Source organism: Solanum tuberosum, unplaced genomic scaffold, assembly GCF_000226075.1.
Source record: "Solanum tuberosum cultivar DM 1-3 516 R44 unplaced genomic scaffold, SolTub_3.0 scf00198, whole genome shotgun sequence".
NCBI classification, from domain to species: domain Eukaryota; kingdom Viridiplantae; phylum Streptophyta; class Magnoliopsida; order Solanales; family Solanaceae; genus Solanum; species Solanum tuberosum.
This window is the reverse complement of record NW_006239121.1, coordinates 85,339-102,450: the sequence shown is the minus strand read 5'-3', so window position 1 is coordinate 102,450 and position 17,112 is coordinate 85,339. Positions and strand designations below refer to the sequence as shown.

Genomic DNA, 17,112 nt, shown 5'->3' with positions numbered 1-17,112 from the left:
AAAAATAAAATATAAATATTATGAAACGAATGTACCAAACGTCTGCGTTAATAGCAGACGTTATAACCGATTCTTGAAGCTTGTAGTTTGTTGTAACTTGTAATTTGGAACTCCAATACTTGATAGCAAATATGGGAATTATATATATTATGATATTTAGAATTGAAATATATGTATTATGATATAATATGAGACTTAAATGGAATAAAAAATTGAGACTTAAGAGTGAGAGGATATAGAAAATAGATGAGAGAATAGATGATTTTGTAAGAAATAATAAGGGATAGAGGGGTATTTATAATATTAAAAATGGGTTAAAGTGTATTTATGATAACTTGAGGGTTTAAATTAAAGTATTAAAAGTAGGGGGGTGGTAGGGGTGTTGGGGAAGTGAAAAAGGTGAATAAATCTGTTGGGGGTCCCACTAGCCGTTGCCCCAACGGATATATTTTTTTTTTAAATTAAAATTGAGGGGATCCCGCGAAATCGGCCGGTTCAGACGGGCCGGGACCGGGCCGGTTCGACCGGGACCAAAGGGTGAACCGGCCCCTAACCGGTCCCCTATCCCGCATCCCTCCCAACCCGCGAGAAGTTACGGGACCGGGTCCGGCGAACCGGTTCTCGAACCGATCGCGGGCCGACCCGGTCCCCCTGCCAGCCCTAGTCTAGTGGTTAAGGCGTTGGGAAAATTCCTTTAGGTTGTGTATTCTAATCTTACTTGTCTCATAATTTTATGTTTTACTAGAATCATTGACACCCCTTAATGACAATCTTGGGTGTAAGTTCACATTGGACTTGAACACATACAAGTTTTCAATGAAAGTATAACTCCAAAAAAATCATGACATACCTCAACTGAAAAATTTGATCAAGCAAGTTATTTCACCAGAATTCCAGCCCACTTAATTCTATATTTTCTCAAGGTCTAACATATTACCCAATGATTATTCATCTTTTTCTACTCTTGCAGTGATCACATTAGCCCGATTCATGAAGTTTCTACTCCATTAACTCATTAAAACAATTTTTATGTTAGGATTCGACTTTTATTGAACTCTAGGTCTCCAAAACATTATTATCATGTATTTGAACATCAATTTCATCCTAAGAATTGATAATTAACAACTTATAAGTAAAATATACACTAATTACGTCAACTCATAGTTTTCATGAACTCTAGGGTTCTAATCCATAATCCACCATATAAACTCTTTTTGATCCTAGGGCATTAGAGAATCACTAGGTGGAATAATTAACAAAGTAAGCTTATTTCGAAGAAGAAAATAGCCTGACCTTGGGAAAATTACCTAATCCTTCTCATCTGTCTAATCAAAACAAAATTACTTAATACTCCCACTCTGTTCATTTTTACTTCTCTTATTTCTAAAATATATTTTCATTTTTATTCGTCACTTTTGACATATCAAGAAAAGACAATAACTTTTTTCATGTTTTATCCTCAGCAATAAATATTTATTATCCAAATCATTTTCTAAGACATCATTTAATTGGAAATAGTTTGGTAAAATACATATATCATTAATTATTTTCTTAATGAGTTTGTCAAATCAAACTGTGACAAGTAAAAGTGAACCGAGAGAGTACATGGCACAAACACTAGAGTCATCAAAAAAAAATTTAAATACATATGAGCTTGTAAAGTTATGAACATAATTGCAGGGGTATCATCTACATATTTGATCTTGATATGACTATCATTAATTTATCTTCCAGTAACAACTCTATACATGATCCTTCACTATTTTCACTGCTAATATTATGTCACTTGCCAATAAGCCAAGATATGAAAGTGATATCTCTTCTGGATCTTCTAGAGTACTATAGTTTTCACCCTGTAATAAAGCGATTGTATACTAAGATCAAATCAAATTAGTACTTGTATTAAAAGTAGGAAAAAATATTTTTTTTGAATAGCCATCACTTTCATATCTTGATTGTATTGGCAAGTATAATATTAGCAAGTTTTGTGAGCACCCGTATAGTAGATCCAAAGTATAAAATCAATCTAGATTGTTAGTTCACAAAAGTAAAACTTGTGAGCCTATTTCTGTGGAAGAAGATTTCGCCTCAACCAACAACTGTGGCCGTGCAATCTCAAGAACGTTTAGATCCTTGATAGCTTTGATTTGGAAAATCGAAAGACCAGCAAAGGGTAAAACAAATGCAATATAGATGAAGGTTGGAACCTCCATGAGTGACATTTTGGCTCCTTTGACACAGTGGCATCTTCGAAGAGCAAAGCAGTGAAATCCTTCTATCAATCGTGAGCTGGCAATAGTGATGCTGTTGCTCTTTTCAATGATTCGCTGGCTTTCACCAGATCGGATTCTGAATGAGCTGCTGAGACAAATAATCTAATTCCAACTGGCAGCTTACATTTATCAAGAGTTGATCTCTTTGAAGTCACAATGAAGACACCATCTTCCTTCAAGACCTGCAGAGGATTAGATGGGTGCACAAAAACAAACTCGTGAGGTAACTCTAGATGATGAGTTCGAATTTACAGATGGCAAAGAAATGAGCATTAGGCTAATAACTTACATGATCAGCTATATCTTCAAGCACTTGTAAATCACCCTTTGAAGAACCAGTCGACTGCTTTAATGCAAGGAATATAATGGGGGAGAGCGGATCACTGACTATCTCTAAGCCTTTTATATCTGACAGACCTGCAGTTATACAAAAAAAAAAAATGTTTCTTCAGACTCCCATAATGGGGATAAGGAAGAAGAGGAAGGCAATCGATTAGGGACAAAAACCTTTAGTCAACATAGCAATATTTTGTCTTAGTTTGACAAGAAGTTCAGGTTTTTCTTCAACGATATCAATAGCCTTTATTGTAGCACTTGCTAAGTAAGGAGGCAGTGAAGCAGAGAAGACATAACCAGAACTACTGAGACGCTGTCAATGCAAGAAAAATAAACCATTAACAAAAGATGGGTGGAAAATACAAGAGATACAAGTGCAAGAAATGAAAATCATGAAAATGGAATTATCAGGGCCTGAAGATAAACTAGTACTACTCAAAACCGGTGGATAGAGTACACCTTAGTACCTGGTGATCAATGACTCTAGCATTCCCTGTGCAAAACCCACCTTCTGTGGCCAATGCATGTCCCATTGCCGCAGTTATTATATCTATCTTGTCAGACTACATTTGGATAATTCCATAAGAGGGTGCACACAGAGATACAAAGTTAAATTGACCAAATAATGTGATGAGCATACCGGAACTTTACAATGTTCAGTTAGACCTCTACCAGAACTGCCAAGCACACCAATGGAATTGCTCTCATCCAACAACACGCGGAATCGATATTTTTCCTTCAGCTTGATGATTTCATCTAATGGAGCTATTTTGCCAGAATTCTGCAAATTACAGTTAAATAATATCTGGCATTACAAAGTACAATTTTTTTTGAGAAGTTGAAAGTACAATTTCCTTAGTAGAGAAGTGCGGTGAGGAAGTTTAACAGGCAGCTACGGAACAATGAAGCAACAAGCTGTTTATCCCCATTAATAAAATGTTCTGTTGATGATAAGAAGGCATCAAGATCACAATTTGTAACCCTAAACCATCCTCCTTGATGATTTACTTCCTTACAAAACCTTGGAAATGATTTAGGACACCGTGGATCCTCACAAGTTATCCAATTAACTTAAAGAAATTTTCAAACACCATAATTGGACTCGGTATATTCTGCATCCTCTCCAGCCCAGTTTGAATGAGGCTCAATATTTGCATATGCCTAGAGTTAACCTCTCCCATTTCCTTACACTAACAACTTTTGTTTCAACTACCACTATGCCGCCAAACAAAAGAAATCAGAGTTACTTGTTCATATCAGTATGTTACATTAACATAAACAGTTGATACCTGATACACAGCTTCAACAACAATATATCGCCGTAGCTTCCTAGCTTGCTTGTTTTCTTGGGTAACTTTCTCCAAAGTATTTCGTAAGGACTCCATATTGTTATGCTTAAAATATATGATGGTACTTCTAGAGAGCTGAAGGCCATTTTGAATTCCCCAGTGGACACCTTCATCCCTACAGAAAAAAGGCAGATTGCAGAACAATGTCAATAATAGTGAGATTTGATGACAGGTGGCAATCTCTGGATTATTTATTTTAACATCAGTACCAACATTAGCAAATGGGACAGTAATAAATCTTTTGACTCAACTAAAATTAAGTTCAAGGAGTAATGTAAACATTTTAGGACTGAGGTTCATTAGGTGTTGCAACCTAAAAAGAAAAAACTGAAAGGAGGGGAAGTGTATTACCACAAATGTTTTAGGAGGAGGTGCATTAGGTGACGCAGCCTAACGGCAAAAACTGAAAGGAGGGAAAGTGCATTACCACAACCCCCCAACCCCCCTCCAAAAAAAAGATAGAAGGAACAGAAAATGACTTGTTACCATTTTTTTTAGGAAACGAGCTAATCTATGGACTATAAATACATATAACACGACAAGTGCACTCGTGAAGAGCTTTATAAGCTAAAATCCATTTTGTAGCTGAATTCTGTTTCTACGTAATTGATTATGTGAATTCATGAGAAAACACTTTACAACAACATACCCAGTGTAAGGGGAGTGGGAGTCTGGGGAAGATAGGATGTACAGACCTTACACCTACCTTTCTTTTATGGCCTACTTTTATCTCTCCTAACTCTTTCTGTCAACCTCTCACACCTCCTAACTGACGCACCTGCGCACCTCCTCTCCACAAACCCAAATCATCTCAATCTCGCTTCCCTCATCTTGTCCACCACAGAGGCCACTCCTACTTTTCCCGGTATAGCTTTGTTCCTAATCATATCCTTCCTTGTATGCCCACACATACATTTGAGCAATCTCATCTCTGCTACCTCCATCTTCCGAGCGTAGGTGTTCTTGACTAGCTAACTTTATGCTTCGTACAACAATGTCGGTCTAATCACCACTACGTAGAACTTACCTTTAAGTCTTGGCAACACATTCTTATCACACAAAACCCCAGTTGCAAGCCTCCATTTCACTCACCCTGCATCAATACGATGTGCGGCATCATTATCAAAGAGTCGTACGTTTTGACTAAGTTCACCGAGGGATAACATACAAAATTAGTTGAAGTAAAAGTTTTTGTCTAGGCATACAAGCATCAAGATATTTTGACTCCCTCTATCCATACCGAGAGACAAGCCAAAAAGTAACAAGAGATTCTTCCCAAATTACATTATTCCCTCGAGTCTAAAGGTTAACGCCCTAAATTTTAGGTTACAGCACAATAATATCCTTAAAAGTCCTAGCAAGCAGTATGTTGATGAATGACAGAACGTATATCTACATACCAGATGCCGAGGGAGAAAAGAAAAGATGAGTAATAAGATAGACATTCAGGAAATGAAGAAGGAGAAGGATTGTAGAGAGTAACTGATGGGCATTTGGTGACACACACAGTGCTACCTCTATTTCTATGGAACGGGGACTTTAGGCACTAGGAATAATTTTTCAGATTTCTACAATACTCTGGAGCAGGCCATCAACTTTCAACCTAATAAAGATAATCTACACTGGTTGAGGGCCAATAATGGGAAATTCACAGTAAAATCAGCTACACAGCTTACAGACACCTTGATAGGCCAGCTGCAATGCTCTTACCATGGCCTTGGAAGATGATATGGAAAGTTAAAGTACCTCACAAGGTGGCTTGTTTCACCTGGTTAGTAGCCAGACAAGCAGTACTAACTCAGGACAATCTAATGAAAAGGGGAAGACAATTATGTTCCAGATGTTTTTTTTGTGAAAGAGAAATAGAGACAACAAACCATCTCTTCATCCATTGTAGAGTGACAGAGAAACTGTGGCAGGTGTTTTTTAACTTAAGGGGTATCAGTTGGTCCATGCCAAGGCATACCTCCGAAGCTCTAACATGCTGGAATAGAGAAGGAAATATGTCCGGCCACAAAGAGAGATGGAAGATTGTCCCTGTTTGCATCTGGTGGACAATATGGAGGGAAAGGAACCAAAGATGTTTTGAAAACAAGAGCATCCCTTTCCAAAGTTTGAAGTTGAATTGTCTTATAACCTTCTTTTTTTTGTGTAACTATGTACTCCCCAAAAAGGTGGAGGATATTACTCAGTTTCTAGATAGTTTAGGAGGGATATAGGTGGTAGATTTCTTTGGCTTTGCTTACTGTAAACTCCAGATGTAACTACTACTAGAATACACTATTGGTGTATTTTGTCTATAAAAAATGTTAACTTTCTCAAAAAATAATTTTTCAAGAAATGGAAAGAGATGGCCCCAAAAGCTCCTAATTAGCCACTGCAACCTAGTTTCATTGAATAAAGGTTTATTAAACATGTATTCATAATTGATATCCACTTTGACAGTAAAAATTCTAGTATGGTATATCTGATACACACTAAAATGGTTAAATATAGGATGGATGTGTAAGAAGGGTTCTATCTTGGGAGTATAGCTCTTATCATTTTACCCCAAACTTCTCCAATTTCAGTCAATCTTATTATATGTAGCAGTGTGAAAGCTATTGATTATTCAGCGTCCTCGTTTGCAAGATCCATCTTTTGTAACATGGCACAATAGAAAACTAAGGGCTTATTAATGGCTAAACATGAGAAAATATTTAACGATCAACAATGTCTCAATTCAAATAAGTTGGATCAATTTCATAGAGTCCTCTGATTCCACCCCCCCTCTACTCGAGCCCAGTTCATTCCAATTAAAAGTGAAAGGGCCGTCTTTCGTCATCCCTGCCGCTTTTCAGATTTTGTATTGAATAATGAATACATGGCATAGTTAGGAGTTAGGACCGTTCAATCTGTTTGAGCCTAGTTCAAGCCAAACCCACCCCTTATTTTATGAAGGCTGGAAAAAGTTTTCCAGATTTGGAGAGATACGATAAGTCTTCCATCCCAGATTCCATGGCCGAGGCCATCTAGTTCACTGGTTTTACTAAAAAGGATTCTATAGAAATAGAGGTTCTCTAAATGTCATATTTATTCTACGATAACATACATTTCATTAACCAACCAAAATCCCTGTCAAATACTGAACTTAATTTAAGTGTCAACAACTAAAACTTAATTCCAAGTAGTTGATATTACCTCTATGATGTGTTTTTATAATAGAAAAGGTGCAAAAAAAAGCGACAAAGTTTGTGAAGCTTGAAGCGGAAAGCAAACTATGATTAAAGAAATGAATATTTTTATCAAAATATGAGACTTGAGAACTTGTCACTTCAATACCAGACAAGACATTGATTAGCTGCAAATGGGTCTTCATTATGAAACATAAAGTTGAAGGCTCGATAGAAATATCCAAATGATTGGTGGCTAAGGGATTCGCTCAAACTTATGGAGTGGATTATCAGAAGATATTGTCCCCGTTACTAAAATGAACACCAAGAATGTTGTCTTGCGCATCCAGTCTTGACTAGTACTTCCAACAGTTTGATGTGAAGAATGTGTTTTTTCATAGAAACTTAATAGAAGAGGCGTATATGGTGATTCCTGTCGGATTTGATACTGAACAAACTCAAAGAAAGGTGTGCGGACAGAAGAAATTCTTAGACGGACTAAAGCAATCCCCTAGAGCTTGGTTTGACAGATATGCTATGTGGTGATCTCCTTTGATACCAACAAAGCAATGTTGATCATACCTTTTCATAAAACATCAAAAAGATAGTAATGACATGAAATGACAAAGATGAGATGACCTGATTGAAGAGTGCTAAATCAAAAAGAGGAATCTCTCAAAGGAAGTATACTTTGCATCTCTTGAAACAAACTGGTATGATAAGGTGCAACAGCAATTGAAAACAATTACAAATTACGACAGGGGTTGGAGAGTGAGTTGATAAGGAGAGATATCAGAGGTTGGTTAAAGGCTCATTTATCTCTCTCACACTAAACCAGACACAGTCTATCTAGTCTACTTGGTAAGTCAATTTATGCATGAACCCGAGATTCACATATGCAAGTTGCCTTTCACATTTTGCGGTATATAAAATTTCATCCAAGGAAACGTTTGCTTTCTCCAAACAATGTAACCTCTAGATAAAAGCCTTTACATACACAGATTGGACTAGATCTATAGATGACAAAAGATCTACATTCGGTTATTAAACACTCTTAGGAAGGAACTTAAGTACTTGGAGAAGTAGGAACCCAAGTGAGTTGCCAAATCTAGTGCAAACGCAGAATATAGAGCTATGGCCCAAGGCGTTTGTGAACTTCTTTGGCTATATAAGTATTGGAAGAATTGAGTTGCCTGAAAAAAGGAGGATCTTTCCTTGTACTTCCACTACAAAGCCGCAGTCATTATAGCTTATAATCTTGGTCAACATGACCGAACAAAACATGTTATAATAGATCGACACTTCGTAAAAGAAAAGGTTACTAATGGTACCTTGAGTTTGCTTCATGTACCGTCAGAAAAACAACTAGCGGATATGCTTACAAAAGGTCTCAACAAAAGAATTTTTCATACTTTAGTTATCAAGTTGGGCATGAATCTCTACACTAACTTGAAGGGGTATGGATTGATTAGCTTGATTCTAGGAGATATCCTAAGTTAATTGTAGGATAATAGAATAGAATATTTTATTTTATTGTAATTATATATCTTTCCTTAGTTAGTCATAGAACACATTCTATAACTACTACTTCTCATGGGATGTAAAAGTATCCAGAAATACAAAGAGCCCCTTTCTCAAAATTTTAAGATCAAGTTACGCAATGGAAGGAAAACGAGATTTTGGCAAGAACATGGATGACGCATTCTCCATTAATGACCAAGTTTCAGGATCTCCATTCTTTTACTAACACTGCAGGTTCTCTTGTCTCACAGTGCTGGACTGGTAATGTTGCGAGGTCCTTAATGTGGGTGAATTGGCTCTATCAAATGGCCATGGAAACGAATCTGGAAGTCTAGCTCGTTAAAAATTAACTGCTTCATGTGGTTGTTGTCTCACGATGCATGCCTAACACATACAATCTACAGAAAAGAGTTATTATTAGCAGCAGGTGCTTCATCTGTAAGAGTCGAGTGGAATGCAGAAGCCAGCAGCCACCTTTTATTCATTGCCCAGTGGCTGGTCAGTTGTGGACTCTCTTTTTTATCTTTTTAGAATTTCCGATGTGATGCCACTCATTATCAAAGAGCTATTGCACTGTTGGGACTCCAGAGGTAGCAGCAACCACCTGAGAAGATTGGAGCACTACCTGCCCTGAATGTGCTGGAGTATATGGAAGGAACAAAATGCCAGATGTTTTGAAGGAGAGTCGGTTAGAGTACAGCAGCTTAAATCAACTGTTTATCGCTTGTTGCTTTTTGGTGTAATCTACAGGATGTAAAGAATGAAGATAGTATGTTGGCTTCAAGGGTTCCCTGCAAATGTAGGTCTTTCACAGCAGAAGTCCTTTTTGTTTTTGTATGAAAGGTTTCCTGATACTGGTCATGACTTAGCACCCGCTCGGTGCTAGGTAATTTCTCATTTTCAATATACAAGTTACTTACCTTCTCAAAAAATAACAACAATTAAGGACATAAAAATAGAATAAGCAGAAGGTCCTCCTATTTCATTTCCCCTCAAACCTCATATAGGAATCAACTTGTTAATTTTCACAAAAAAGAAGAAGAAGATAATGTAATCTCCTACATAAATAAATACCAAGAAAATAAAAAAAATATTGACAAGGCAAAATGGAGGGATGACGAGAAAGCAGAACATGTGTAGGGAAAAAGACATGGAAACTGATCTAATATGCCCCTGATCTTGTATGCATAGCCCACATTTGTGCCTTTGGTACTTTTGTTCAGAAAAATCAATGTCATTTCAATATCTTCATTGTATGTTCAAACTAAAACCTTGGACTACAGATGAAGCAATAACTAAAGAATGTAAATACTCACGCAATAACAACATCACCCTTTTTGCAAAATGCTGGAATTGCACTGAACATCGTAGAAAGTCCATAAGAATACAGTATCGAATCTGGAGTTCCCAGAAACTTTGCTATTCTGGCCTCACAATCAAGGTGGACATCTGCATGAAATGTAAAAATAATAAGTTGATTTTTTATGAGAATGAAGGAGGAGTGCAATGGAACTATAGAATAGTACATAGATACAAATGATCAAATTATACCAATTGTGCCATAGAATCCCCGGGGACCACAAGAACCTACACCATACTTCTCTAGAGCTGTAGTACAAGTCTCCTGCCATTCAACATTAGGTGTGAATGTTCTGTTCTACCAAAGAACTAAAACAACATCACAGCTAGCTAAATAATAAAGAAAACCTTACTAGTAATTCTTGGCTTCCTAATAATCCAAGGTAGTTTGCTGAGGTAAAGTTCACTACGTCTTTCCCATTAACTATAGTATGAGGCCCTGCAGCACTGGACAAACACAAGATATGAGAAGCAATACATCAAGCTATTCATTCCAACAAGTTTGATAACTGGAACATCTAAAATCATGATCTTGAACAATAGGTAGAAGAAAAGCTCTTCTAACAATAATTGCTGCTTCAATGGAGCTTACTAACATTACTTATCAGCTCATAACATAAAGAAACTGTTTATAGCTTGTGCTTAGCATATTTTAGCCATTGCACTAAGTCAACTCTAGATAAGACCTCTGAAAACTACTATTCATATTTTTTGCATTTTGGTGTAACACACTAAATGTATATGATACTGATACCATATTGGAGTTCCTTGATTCCCTATATTTGTAGAGGCAGCTAAGCTTTTTGCAACACATATTCAGCACCATCTCAATGCTGTTGCATGGATAGAATAACCTTTACTTATCAAATAACAGCTGAATCTAGCAAGCAAGATCACAGCACAACAGTTTTAATTGTTTTTATCCTTATGGCCATCTAATAATCATTTAGTACAAGAATAAAACCCAAGAAAATACTAAAACTGGAGCTCTAAATATTATTTACTTTTTAAATGATGTAAAACTGGGATGAGCGATGCAGAGAACAGAAAAATATCACTAAAGAGAATGTAAAGCCTTTTAGAGTTGTCTTTTCTGTCATATCGGTCTATTTGAAATTTCTAATTCTCCAAGTGCACACAGTTGAATAAAAGAAAGAGTAACCTGACTGAAATCATCTGAATAAAATGCAACTTTTCTTTATAAGGCTGAACAAAATACAACCATCAGTGTTTAAATGAAGGAAAGAGAAACAGCATTCCCACCTTTCTAAAACTGGAGGTTCACGTTTCATCTCATCAGTGATGGAAGGGATAAGTGGTTCTGGGGCCCATTCTTCACATAATTCATCAATTTCCTGAAAATCTTAAACGCGTTCATCAGCCCGGTTGAAGTGTGAAGGAAATTTTTCTTTGCATTTTTTGTCTTTGCTTTCATTACAGACAAGAGGTTGGGGCAGGGGACGCAGCATGATTTTACTGACTCTCATTTTGATGCATATGGAATAAATCTAAAGGGATTTTCATGTGAAACACACACAAAAGGAAAGGATGCTTAAACAAAATTGAAAGGACTCCTTGTTTTGATTGGTAAATTGAAAGGACTCCTTATGCATATCTTGAACATAGATGATTCTGGAGCATGCATGCTCCTGTCTTGAGCCTAAATGCCAATTGATGTATAACTGTGAAACTTATACCAGCATCACGTATTGAAGCTACTTTAGAGAGCTACACATTACGATTAGCAGAAGTGCAAGGAAACGATATACTTACATGCAAACGATATAGTTTGATACATTTTACAAGTTATTCTACAACCTTTACTGATTTCTATGGTTATAACGTCAAGATTTGACAGTAGTTCAGTGCATCACTCAGTGTAAACACCTAGCCTCAAAAAAAAATCAGCCACAGGAGATTTATATCCAGCAAATTAATACACATCAATGTTGTAGGTGCGGTAGAATTGTTCAAGACGAGAAATCCTTTCTTTTGCCTTTCCCAATATATATTTAGAAATGAGTAATAATTTCTAGAATAAATAACACCATCTTAGTTAAACGCCAACCCAGTAAAGTTAATCCTCAGTTGACACCGATATAGAACTATAACCAAGAATGAATACAAATTAAGAGAGCATAGTAATCTTAAACAATTATGAAGATGAAATATCCACAGGGTCATTGACATTTGAAAATGCAGATCTATGACTAACCTTCTTCGTCAATGGTCTTTTAGGTGGTTTGTAACTCTTCTGAGACAGTAGGAAAAGGATGACTACCAGGAGAAGACCTTCCACAAACAGATGTCCTACAGGAAAAACAACAAAATATATCTAATGCACAACATAGAATCTTAAAACAAAGAGATGATTACCATCCAAAGAATGAAGAGACTACCTCCAATGTTGACCTCAAATATCACAGCTCTTGCGAATTGAAATTCAAAAACTGATCTCACCCAATCAGATGTAGCTCCCACTACATTTGCAAGTATTGACACTGTTGAATCCATTATCTAAACCTGGAAAATACAGACGACGGTGAAAAACTTACCCACATAAGAAAAATCAGGATGATTTAATGGTTTTTACCACATTCTCAATACGTTGTCATGCCCAGGCGATAAAAATTTAAACCAAATGAACAAGTTGGTGATGCAGGTGATTAGAAAAGAGAAATACTCTTAGGAAGAGGATATTCAATAATATAGCACAAAGAATATATAGCACAAATTATAACAATGATTGTCATTTACACATGAGATCTTCTCGTTTCTTTTTTTTTTTTATGACAAGGGAAACCCGCAGCCACTACCCTTTGGGTGCGCACATGGTAAAACCCCCGCTCCTATGCAATAGCTCGCAAACCACATAAGAGAGGTAACCCGCACTAAGCAAGCCCGGTGCGATGAGCTCGACCCAGAAGGCAAACCCCTTGCTTTCGCTGGCAAGGGGTTTCGAACTTGAGACCTCCAACATGGAAGTCCCAAGCCCAACCCACTGGGCCACCCCGAAGGGTCTTCTCGTTTCTTTTTTTTTTTTATGAGAAGGGAAACCCGCAGCCACTACCCTTTGGGTGCGCACAGGGTAAAACCCCCGCTCCTATGCAATAGCTCGCAAACCACATAAGAGAGGTAACCCGCACTACGCAAGCCCGGTGCGATGAGCTCGACCCAGAAGGCAAACCCCTTGCTTTCGCTGGCAAGGGGTTTCGAACTTGAGACCTCCAACATGGAAGTCCCAAGCCCAACCCACTGGGCCACCCCGAAGGTTCTTCTCGTTTCTTTTTTTTTTTATGACAAGGAAACCCCGCAGCCACTACCCTTTGGGTGCGCACAGGGTAAAACCCCCGCTCCTATGCAATAGCTCGCAAACCACATAAGAGAGGTAACCCGCACTAAGCAAGCCCGGTGCGATGAGCTCGACCCAGAAGGCAAACCCCTTGCTTTCGCTGGCAAGGGGTTTCGAACTTGAGACCTCCAACATGGAAGTCCCAAGCCCAAACCACTGGGCCACCCCGAAGGGTCTTCTCGTTTCTTTTTTAGGATTAGTGAATCATTTACACAAATATCTTCTTCTTCTTCTTTTTTGAGACGTCAATCATTTACACAGAAATCTTTTATTGCAAATCTTCCTGTTTTTAATAACTTCTCACTCTCATCCATTCTTTGAGAGATCTTGCCTAATATCAACTTGAGTATTTCATGATATTTGAATCCAGCGAACGCGTCATATCTAAGATAACAATATCAATACTAATTTTACAAGAGGACTATACTTTATCATTCAAACATTGAAGTACTCAAAATATATTAGTTTGTGCTCTTTCAACTTTTTATATGTAGAGTACAAAAATTCTTGTATTACATGGTTTTCATTGTATTCAATATCCTGCACAATTATGAAAGTCTTATTATTATTACTTAAGCATGACAACGAAACAATCAAATCATTGAACACAGAATAACGAAATTAACTAGGTTGGACCACTGCCCATAAACTAAACAAACTGATAATCTGCACATTCACATAACAAATAAAAAAATTCGGTCCATCATATGAGACTGAAGATAACTATCAATGCAACTATTAGTGTGATTATTCCAATTATATTGGCAAGAAGCATAAAGATTGACAAGCAACATCCTCCTGCTTGTGGATAAAACTAAACCACTAAAACATGGTGATACACATATGCATTACATAAAAGTAAATCACCTAAAATAAGCTAAAGTGCCAGAAAACATAAGCTTTAACAAAAAAATGATTTTTTTTTACAAGTACTGCTGATTGATTGATCCACTTCCCATTCAGTAGCCTCTTGAATTAATCTACTAACTCATTAATGATTATGCACTAAGCGGATCCTTCAATGTACATTCATCAATTAAAAAAAAGATTAATAAACCCCAAACTGAGATCTTGATCAGATATTAATACCCATTATGCTGTTCTCAAAAAAACTTCTTTTTTTATGCATAAAGTACCCATTTAAATCTTTTTAGTACCCATTATTCAAGAACTCACTCTCATTCAAAAGAATACGAGTTGGTAAAAGTTGTTACCTAAGATTTAAGAAGCAGGGCAGATGAGATCCTGAAATATTGAAAATCTCTGAAAGCGGATCCTTACTAGGGTGAAATGGAATTTCGAAAATTCTGTAATCAAGAAACCCAGATGAGGAAAGAAGAGGGCGGCTTTGGTTGAAGGTGGAAATTGCCGGGAAATGTGTGAGGCGCTAAAATGCAAACATTTTATGAGAGAAACAAACAAAAGCTTCAACAATCAAACGCTGGTCAAAGGTGGTGGCAATTTCGCAACTTGAGCATGTCATTGTTTCAATTTTGACATAAATTATTAGTTTACTCGTGCTCTAAAAATATTTCTCTACTTAATAAGTTAAATTTAAATAATGAATGTATTTTTAAGTTCTGTTAGTTAAGTTAAGGATTGTGTTTAAGACCATCAATAATTCGAACATGAAATTAATAATTCGAGTTTAGAGATATTCTCTCTTTCAGTTTTGTGTCATGACATCTCTTTTCTTTTTTTTATATACTAAGTCCGTTTATTTTTACTTATCTATTTAGTATTTTGCAGGTCTTGAAAATTAAAATAATGACAGATATGTATATTTTATCATAATATTTACCTTTAATTAGGCTATGTGTCATTTGGATTAAACTGAAAAATCAAATCAAATTGAACCAAATTCTAATTTGAATTGGTTTTTGATTTGTTTTTTTGGTTTGATTTTGAAATATAGAAAAATAAAAACCAAAAAGATCAAATTATTTATATATATACTAATTACATATATAATATTTTGGTTTAGAATTAAGTTGTAGGTAATCACTTTCGTCTTTTTTTAGTTATTGTCTTTTATTATGATTTATTTATATTTTATGTTTCGACATGTATAATTGTTATACTTTTAAGTATTGTGTTTTCAGTTATATTTGTGTTTATCCAAAAAATTAAAAAAAAAAATTTGTGATGTATATTAGAAAGTATATTTAAGAGATTCAATATTAATACTTCTCCTTGTATATATATTTTGTTTTTGCAAATTACAAATATAAATTTGATTATGTTATTATTATTGACATAACTAAATGACCGAATCGAAAAAAGTCAAATTGATAAGAGAAAAAAATCAAATCAAACCAAATTTATTTTGATTCGAATTAGGTCACACTTTTTCAAAATGAAAAATCAAAAAACTCAAATCGAATAATATGAAATCAAACAATAAAACAAATGCAGACCCCCTCCCTTTAATTGATGTTTATTAAGTCTTGGAAATGATTTGATAAATAAATAATTAATATTTAAAATAAAATACAAAAAAAATGTCTTTTTTTATATATGTTAAAAATAACAAGAAAAAATGAAAATCAACTTACATAGTTTCACACCAGAGTGACCTGATGACTCATATTTACTTTTGAGGTTTGATTAATACTCTCTAGATCTCAATTTAGGTGGTATGATGATTGAAATTTCATAATCTTAAAATTGAAAATGAGTGATATTTATTATTTGAGCAACTCTCTCTTGTCAATTATTAATTATTCTAATTTATAATATATTACTATATATAATAAGTGGGAATATCTACTACTTAGCACATGACAAGTGTTGGATGATATGTGCTTGATAGTGTTGTACATTTTTCTTTTATGGTTGTACCTTTAAAATTTATATTATTGGACAATTTAACACCATTAATTACATACTACTTTATTAGCCAAAAAAGTTTGACCTCATTTGGGCCCATTTATTATTTATATGCTTTCAATTTTCAATATATGTTGTCTATCTAATTCTTTTTTTCAACCTTTTATTTTAAACTTCTTGAAATTTAATTACCTATTTATTACTCTCTCTATGCACTTTTAATTGTTATGATTTCCTTTTTAGAGTCAAACTATAAGAATTTTAACTAATATTTTACAATGTGTTTTTGCATCATATTCATAGGCAAAAAATTACGATTTATAGTACTTTTTATATAGATTTTGCATATTTAATTATTTTTTTTAAATATCGAATTAATACAATCTGATTTAACTTTGAAAATTAGTCAAATGGACTTTCAAAAAGCGCAACATGACAAATACAAGTGGACGGAGAGAGTATATTTTAGCTACAAAATATATTAGAGGTATAACTTTTTAAAAAATTAAAATTTTTATTGCGTTGACTCTTGAAATCTTATCATTGTCATATGAATTTGAACAAATTATATATTATTAAAAGTTACATAAAAGATGCTATAAATCACAATAATTAGCAATTTAAAAAATATTTTTTAAATCATATAAGAAATTTGGTTCACTAATTGGAATAGAATAAGTAGCATGTACTATTTGAAAATAACGTCAAAAATTTCTAGAATTCACAATAAATTAACAACTGAAAATATTTATGATTATTCACGTGAATTGAAACATGAGTAACCTATATTATTCAAAACTAACGCAAAAATACTATAAATCACAACAATTTAATAACTTCAAATATATTTTTAAGAAAACATATAAAAAATCGACTGATCTTCAAATTCCATTTTTATCACATAATTAAACAAAAAAAAATATTTATTGGGACCGTGCTGG

At 35.1% G+C, this 17,112-nt stretch overlaps 1 protein-coding gene across 2 annotated transcripts; it reads right to left on the bottom strand.

Annotated features, from left to right (window-relative positions):
* Nucleotides 1-1,623: 1,623 nt before the first annotated feature.
* LOC102597761 (long chain base biosynthesis protein 1-like) lies at nucleotides 1,624-14,780 on the bottom strand. Of its 2 annotated transcripts, XR_001474411.1 has the most exons (14): nucleotides 14,557-14,780; nucleotides 12,390-12,513; nucleotides 12,206-12,300; nucleotides 11,254-11,345; nucleotides 10,344-10,437; nucleotides 10,183-10,255; nucleotides 9,948-10,080; nucleotides 3,899-4,073; nucleotides 3,250-3,390; nucleotides 3,077-3,172; nucleotides 2,781-2,922; nucleotides 2,563-2,690; nucleotides 2,208-2,455; nucleotides 1,624-1,853 (listed from the first exon to the last, which is right to left on the bottom strand). XR_001474411.1 is itself a non-coding variant. In XM_006355239.2 (13 exons), the coding sequence occupies exons 2-13, from the start codon at nucleotides 12,502-12,504 to the stop codon at nucleotides 2,279-2,281; spliced, it is 1,461 nt and encodes a 486-aa protein (XP_006355301.1). In that variant the 5' UTR covers nucleotides 12,505-12,513; nucleotides 14,557-14,779; the 3' UTR covers nucleotides 1,624-2,278. The 2 variants fall into 2 exon arrangements, 1 of the variants encoding a protein (XP_006355301.1); XM_006355239.2 differs by having other exon boundaries at nucleotides 1,624-2,455; nucleotides 14,557-14,779.
* Nucleotides 14,781-17,112: the final 2,332 nt, after the last annotated feature.